The 7,078-nt window shown below is 59.4% G+C and overlaps 1 protein-coding gene across 2 annotated transcripts in view; it reads right to left on the bottom strand.

Annotated features, from left to right (window-relative positions):
* Positions 1-762: 762 nt before the first annotated feature.
* The window catches only part of LOC102371531 (perilipin-3-like), a 6,840-nt gene continuing 524 nt past the window's right edge, over positions 763-7,078 (bottom strand). Inside the window, exons 1-8 of one of the 2 annotated variants that reach the window (XM_025196509.1) lie at positions 7,062-7,072; positions 5,884-5,968; positions 4,990-5,185; positions 3,966-4,048; positions 3,381-3,678; positions 2,432-2,631; positions 2,137-2,283; positions 763-2,051 (exon numbers count right to left, since the gene is read on the bottom strand). In XM_025196509.1, the coding sequence (XP_025052294.1) occupies positions 1,617-2,051; positions 2,137-2,283; positions 2,432-2,631; positions 3,381-3,678; positions 3,966-4,048; positions 4,990-5,185; positions 5,884-5,946 (1,422 nt within the window). In that variant the 5' untranslated portion in view covers positions 5,947-5,968; positions 7,062-7,072 and the 3' untranslated portion in view covers positions 763-1,616. Of the gene's footprint in view, positions 2,052-2,136; positions 2,284-2,431; positions 2,632-3,380; positions 3,679-3,965; positions 4,049-4,989; positions 5,186-5,883; positions 5,969-7,061; positions 7,073-7,078 lie in introns of those variants that run through there. The other variant, XM_014516854.2, reaches the window with a different exon arrangement.

Below are 7,078 nucleotides of genomic sequence, written 5' to 3'. Positions count from 1 at the left end.
TGGTGGTGTGAAAGCCGAGGCACTTACCCGGCTCCTGGAACATGCAGATCTCTGTCCCAGGTCCAAGGAGCCAGCACTGGAGTGTGATGGAGACAGGGACTGGTCCTGCTGCTTGATAGAAAGCCCCAAGGCAGGTCGTTATGGGCCAGGGGCAGGAGACCAGGCTTGCTTTTCAGGGGAGAAGCAGCTGCTGCTTCTGTCAAACACACAGAACAGCCACCCTCCTTCCACCCATCTGCCCCAGTAAGAGGGGCAGGTTTGGCACCAGCAAGCAGCTGCCGGTCTGGACAGGGAGGCCAACTGCAATGGAGTTGCATGGAGCTGGGCCTCAGAGGCACAAAACCTTTCACCTGCAGTCCCTCCAGGGCAGGCGGGTGGATGCTTTGTACTTCATCCACACCCAAGACAGGTCCCAGACCCTGCATCGACAGGTGCCATTTCCCCAGAGATCTCCCCAAACCAACATCACTTCAACGGCAAGGTACCACAGGGCTGCAGCACCATTACACTTTGGGAGCTGGCTCTGCTGTAAGCAGAGCTAGGGACTCCACTACAGGAGCCAACAGCTTTAACATGCACCAGCCAGTGCTCCCAAATCGCCTGCTCTCTTTGCAGGGTGAGTGCATTGCAAGATCCAGTAGGAGTTCACCTCCCCCATGAAGAACATGATAAACCCAGGCCCAGCCACCTGGAGAACTCCAGGGTGGCATCAAATAGGGACTGTAGGAGGACTCCAAAGATCCCAGGTGAGACACCAGCACCTCCTGTGAATGCAAAGATATTTTATTCTGGAAGAGAGAGAAAGTCATGGTTCTACAAGGTACAAAGTGTTAATGGCACTTAGAGGAAGAAGATCAGATCAGATGACTGCTCACTGCCCAAAAATCAAGCCCTTTGGGAGAGGAGAACTGAGCACCAACTGCACCCCTTTGGCAGCACTTGGAGTCATCACAGCCATGCTGGAGACAGGTTGTTTCATGGGCAGTTGGCTTTAGTGGCTTCAAGACAGATCAGAGGAGCAGAAGGCTTCAGCAGCAAGCTGAAGAGCTCACGAAAGCATCTCTGAGCTCAGTGGCCCTGAAGATGTTGGGGTGGGGGGGGGGAAAGATGATGTCCATCCTAGGGCAAGCTTTGCAGAGAGCAGAAGCAACAGTGTGGACGAGACACCAGATTACTGAAGTCTCATAGCCCTTGATAAAGGCAAAGGGTGCCAGAGCTCACTGCAATTACAGCCCATTTCCTGGACCTCCCACCCCAACATGCCCTAGGCCCTGGCTAAGGGCAGGTCAGAGCCGCACCCCCAGTCCAGACACTGTGGTTTTGCATTGGGGCTCAGGCCCCCCGAGCTCAGACAAGACTGAGGCAGCAGCATCTGTGCCAAGCTGTTTGGCTGGAACATCCGAGTGAGGCTGCTCCAGCCACAGGCATTTTCCCCATGCACCAATCCTGGCTAGTTCTGCTACTAGATTTGAGGGACTATTAGCTTCCCTGTTGTTCCTACCCACCTATCCCAGCCAGTAGAAAAAAAGACGACAAATCCCCTCCCCTAGACATGAGGTTAGACATATGAATGCCACACACAGCTCTGTCCTTTGCAAGAAGCCAACTCCGTCACTTCAAGGAGCCGCCTTGGCCTCAGAGGCCTGCTGGGCTGGCTTCTCTTCCCCGCTCTGGCCTGGGCAGGTAGCTTGCTCTTCTTTCTTCTCCGTCCCAATAGCCAGATTTTCTGGGTGCTCCACCAGCACAGGCGCAAAAGGTCCCACAAGCCATGGCAGCGGGGCATTCTGCGCCACGTAGTCCAGCAGCTCGTCAAGGGACTCACGGGCTTTGGCCACCCTCTCCCGGCTCTGGGTCAGGACGGTGCTGGACAGGTCTTGGAAGGAGTGGGCAGCCGAAAAGGATGTGTGGAGCTCTTCCATGTGGTGGCGCATCTGCCGCACCTTGTCCTGGATGCTTGCAGGGAGGCCCTGGACATTGGCCATGAGGCCCAGACAGGAGGCCTGCAGCTGCTGGGTGATGCCACGGAACATGACCAGGGTGCGGGACTCCACCTGTGGAGGGACCGGGCGCCCGGTGAGGAGGGGCCATGTGCCAGGGAGGGGTAAGCAGGGGCCAGGATGGGAAGGGAGCGGATACCTCAGGGTGGGCAGCGTCGTATTGCTCACTCCCACCCGACTGCCTCCTGCTCCACTCCAGCCACATCTGGTGCAGCTTCTCCTGGCCGTTGTGGAGCCTCTGGTCTACCCCTTGCTTGACATGCTCGATCTGGCAAGGACAGAACACCTGCAATCAAACCACAGCAGGGGACAAGGCTCTAGCCCCACCCCGCCCCCTACACAAGCTGTTGACCAGCTGCGGGACAAGCCAAGACAAAACAGCAGAGAAGACACAGCTCTAGCCTGAGCAAGGACAAGTGAGAGACACCCCTTACCAGCTCGATGGTGTGGTGGAGCTGGGCCAGCCCCTCCTGGGTGCTCTGCCGGGCACAGCGCAGCTTGCCCAGGGAGTGCTGGTAGGCACGGTGCCGCAGCTTGCTGGACAGGGAGCCCAGGCGCACGAAGTAGCTCTGCTGCCGCTTTTGCTGCTCCACTGAGGCCATTTCGAAGCCTTCCACTGATGTAGCCAGCTTAGCTAGGGGGACAGCACACAGTGGGTGGTCAGCCAGGCCGGGCAAGCGTTCAGCAGCAATAGGGAATGTGGGATGAGAGCTTGGGCAGCTGGAGCTCACACCCAAGGGAAGTCCCTCCACATGTGCTGTGCTGCTGCCCAGGCCAGAGCTAAGCCCAGCACTGCTGGCCCAGGGCACAAACACTAAAATATGCCTCTGAGCAACCACTGCAGGTGCATCAGCAGGGTTGGGTTTGCTTCCCACCCCCCAGTCCCATCCTCACTCATGCATCAGTGCTGCTGTTTGCTGGGCACAGAGCCAGTGCTGCCAGGCATGACACAGGTGACCCTGGGCAGTAAGGGGCCAAGAGTGTTCCCTTCATGAGCAATGAGCTCCAATCTGAGGTCAGCGCTGCAGCCACTTCTCAGGCCAAACCCATGAGTCCAGCGAAGGGCTGAGCAACATTAGACCCAGCACCTTGACTCTGGCCCTCCCACACCCTCCTTGGTGGGTTACCTGCTCTCCTGCAGCTACAGCCCTCACCACTGCTTAGGAGTGGACAGGGCCACGGGTGCTCAGCACCTCTGGAAGAGCCTAGGGTTCCCAGGCTTGGAAGGCCTGGATCCAACTGCACCCCAGGGAACACAGCACTGGGCATCCCATCGTATCTGCAGGTCAAGGCTGTCCCTGCCCCAAGGGAGATGCCAAGCTGCTGGTGTTGGCTGCGGTTGGCCCACCAGCCCCGATATGCTGAGCCGTGGCACATACTGACCCAGCTCCTGGTCCGTCATGGGCAGGTAGTGATCGACCAGCTCCTCCGACTTCCCCAGCACAGCATCCACGCCTGTGACCACCATCTGGGCCACTCGGGACCCCAGGACTGTGTTCACACTGCTGTTCACCACCGACTTGGTCATCTCCACACTGCCCTGCACGGCGCCCTTGGCCAGGTCCACCACGCCAGTCACGCGGCTGCTCACCGCATCCTTAGCCCCATTGACGGTGCTGGAGACGGTGTCTCTGGCCCCTGTGACCGTGGAGGACACCAGCTCCTTGGTGTCTGCCACTACCTGGGATTCAGGGAGCAGGGGAAGGGGTTAGTTTTAAGCGACCCAGGATGGTACTGACTGGTCCCACCTAGCTGTATGCATCAAGGAGAGATGGGTTCCTAGCCTGCAATCTCCACTTCATTCATTCAGGAGTCTGCTTCCTGCCCTCCCAGCCCACCCAGGACAGTCCTACGCCCAAAAGCAGAGCTACTGCCCTGCCACAACCCCATCAAGAGTTACCCCCTCCACACCATCCCTTGGGCACCCCAGAGCCCTCATTCCACTCCCCTCTCCCCAGAGATCCTTGCCTTTTCCGTGGGCTGCTGCAGAATTGGCAGCTTTTCCTCCAGCTTATCCAGCCCCTTGCATGCATACTGGTTCGCTGTTGCAACTAGACAGGATGGGGAGAAATTAGCCAGCAAGCTCCAGCAGGCAGGGAGCAGGTCAGATGCCAGATCTGGCCTCTTCCATGGGCACCTGCCAGCAAGTGGCAGGGGCTAAGGGACAAGCTGGAGGACATTACATATCCAGGGAAGCCGGGAACAGACCCCAGGGCCCCTCCACACTTGGGCACCCTGCCACTGGGAAAGCAGAGACCCATTCTCCCCCACGCCCCCAGAGGGACTCCCATCAGGAAGACTTAATGCGAGATCTCTCTACAGATGTGGGATGAAGGTCACCTGGGCAGGTGCTGGGTGCCTGCCAGGCTCCTCAAGGGAATGCAGCTAGTTCCCAGCCCTACTCCCAGCATGGGGCAAGTAGGGCCCCATGCCCCAACTCCTAAGCTTTTGCAACTCGAGCTGGTGGCTCTGTACTGCTGAACAGCACTGCCCGTCACAGCTCATGACACCAGCAGGCTGGTTCCAGGTCACTTCCATCTTGCATCTCCAGAATTAGCAACAGGGGATAAAAACAGCCTTGCTCCGTGCCCAGGGCTGCTGCCGAATCAAATATCCTGGCATCCACCATGTGTCCTTTGTCAAGGGTAATCTGAGCCTGGCAGCCCACTCTGGCCGGCAATGGATAGTGAGGCTGCACTACTGTCAAGGCAGTGTGTGACACTGCTGAGATGGGCCTACAGATCTCTAGCCACCTGGGGAAAGGGGCCCTTTGCTATGGAGATCAAGGTCTGGGCTAGCTCCTGGCACCTGCCTCATGCCCACACCAAGACTGAAAAAAATCTCACTGCTAGGGTGACCCCCAACTCCCCTTCCTCAGCCCCCTAGCCCCCCAGAACTTAGCCAGCTTAAGCCTGCCCCTTGAGCACAAGCCACCAGCCATGACCCTTGCCTGGGATGCTCACAGCCCAACTCCCCTGCCCCCACTACTCACTCTGGGGCTCCAGCTTGGTGAGGAGGGGCTGGGCCCCACTGACAGCCACAGAAGTGAGGGTCTTCACACCCTTCTCAGCCACGTCGCACACCGACTTGAGGTAGGGGTGATTCTCCTTGGTGGAGGTGTAGGCAGTAGAGACCATGTCATAGGTGGAGCTGACCAGGGGCAGGTTGGCCACCCTGCTCACCACGTTCTAGGAGGAGACACAAGAGCAGGCGATGAGCTCGACTATAAGATGCCCCTGGTGCTGTATCCTTGTGTCCATGCTGCAGTTGCAACAGTTGGGCACACCCTGCCACCCCCTCCTGCTCACAGGGGCTGCTCCAGGGGCCTTCCTCTGAGCTGCTCCAGCCGGCTGGAGGCAGAGGTCTCCACAATGTCACAGGGTGGGACATCTCTAGAGCAGCTTCACAGCCACACATCTGGGCCTGGAGCATGTATGCAGCAACAGGCAAGAGTGCCATAGATAGGGCCCAGACACCCCAAGGCTTGTGTACACATGGTCCTAGCAGCTAGAGCTACCCTGTGTGTATGTCTATGCCAGGCCTGCGCTGATGCCAACAGCAGAGCTCTTATATAAGGGCCCGGTACACAGCAGTTGCCAGCCAGCTTTGCTTGACACCAAGAATAAGAGCTGAAGAGAGCCACATGGCAGGTTGATGAGATGAGCCAATTCACACACCACCTCAGCAAGCCTCACTCTGCATGTTCGGGCTCTTTGCCCACTCATGGGCACAGGCAAAGCGGCCTCGCACCAGCTCTGGACTCAGTGCCTCTGGGATGAGCATGGCCAGCCTAATGTCCTGGCCCGCAGAGCAAGACACTGCTCTAGGCAGGCCATTGCTGGCTGGAGTCGCACTGGTGCAGCACAGTCCCCTCCATCGCCCCTACCTGCGGCTGCTCCGGCTCCTCGCTCTGCGCAGGTATGTGGTTTGCAGTGCTCTCATCAGACATGGCGACACCGGAGCGGGGGGACCTGGAAGAGCAAGCATCAGTGGCATTTACAGACCCGAGAAGCACCCTCTGCTTCCTGCCACACTGATCACAGGCCCAGCTGTACAAGACGCCTGTAGCCCCTGTGCTCACAACGTCCACCACAGCTTTCCCCAACCAGCTGGCTCAGGCCCATCCATCCTGACCAGCTGCACAGCTTGGAGTGCTTCGGCTCCCCCAGAACGCCCTGCCCCACGGTACCTCCGCTCCCCCAGCAGAGCCAGGCACTGCGGGCCTCGCACAAGGCCTCGGTAATCCCTGCAGGGCCAGGGAAGGGACAAGCCGCACCGGGACACTCCCGAGTGCAGGCAGGGCAGCATCCAGCTGCAAGCAGACCATTGTGGTCCGGTTTTCTCTGCCCCTTTGCCCCATGCTCTTGGCATCAAATCAGCCACATGTGTAGGCAGGGGCAGCGAGTGATCCCTGCTATGAGCCTGGAAGAACAGGGCAGGACCGACCACTAGCACAGGAGCAAGCCGCAGACGCCCTGCTAGCGAGGCAGACGTCAGCAGGGTCCCGAGCCCCCAGCCTCATCACTAGGGCTCTGGAGGGGCCATCGCTGCCTGGGAGGGGGTTTTGCTTCGGACATGAAAAGGCTCTAGCGCAGCTCCTCTGGGCCCACGTGGGAGTCGGGCAGACGTGTGCTCCCAGAGTGCCCATGCAGGTGCCACGGGGGCGGCAGCAGCACGAGCCCAGCTCTGCACTGATTCACAGCGCCCGCCCGCCCAAGCCCACAGCAGAGCCCCAGCCCAGCTCCAGCTCCAGCCACCCGCTCTTGGGCAAACAATGCCTGAAAGCTGTGATTGAAGAGGGATCTCCCCCTGGCCGGCCCCAGACCTCACCCCAACGCCAAGTAAACACCCTAGCCGGCCCAACACGCTTGGCAAAGCAGCCAAGCCTTCGGCTCCGTGGCTCAGCCCTCCAGACACCGAGATCCACGTCCTGAAACGGCCAGACCAGCGTCCACTTGCAGACCTGCCTCTCCCGCCCCTCCCAAGCACTTCCGCAGGCTCCTGCAAAGGCGCTGACCCCGCTTCCCCCCAGGAGAGGACATCCCGTCTCATTCAGGCCTGCACCTGCTGGAGAGCAGGGC

This window comes from Alligator sinensis, unplaced genomic scaffold (assembly GCF_000455745.1).
Source record: "Alligator sinensis unplaced genomic scaffold, ASM45574v1 scaffold1295_1, whole genome shotgun sequence".
Lineage (NCBI taxonomy): Eukaryota > Metazoa > Chordata > Crocodylia > Alligatoridae > Alligator > Alligator sinensis.
Note: the sequence above shows the minus strand (reverse complement) of the source record. Positions and strands in the feature narration are given on the sequence as shown.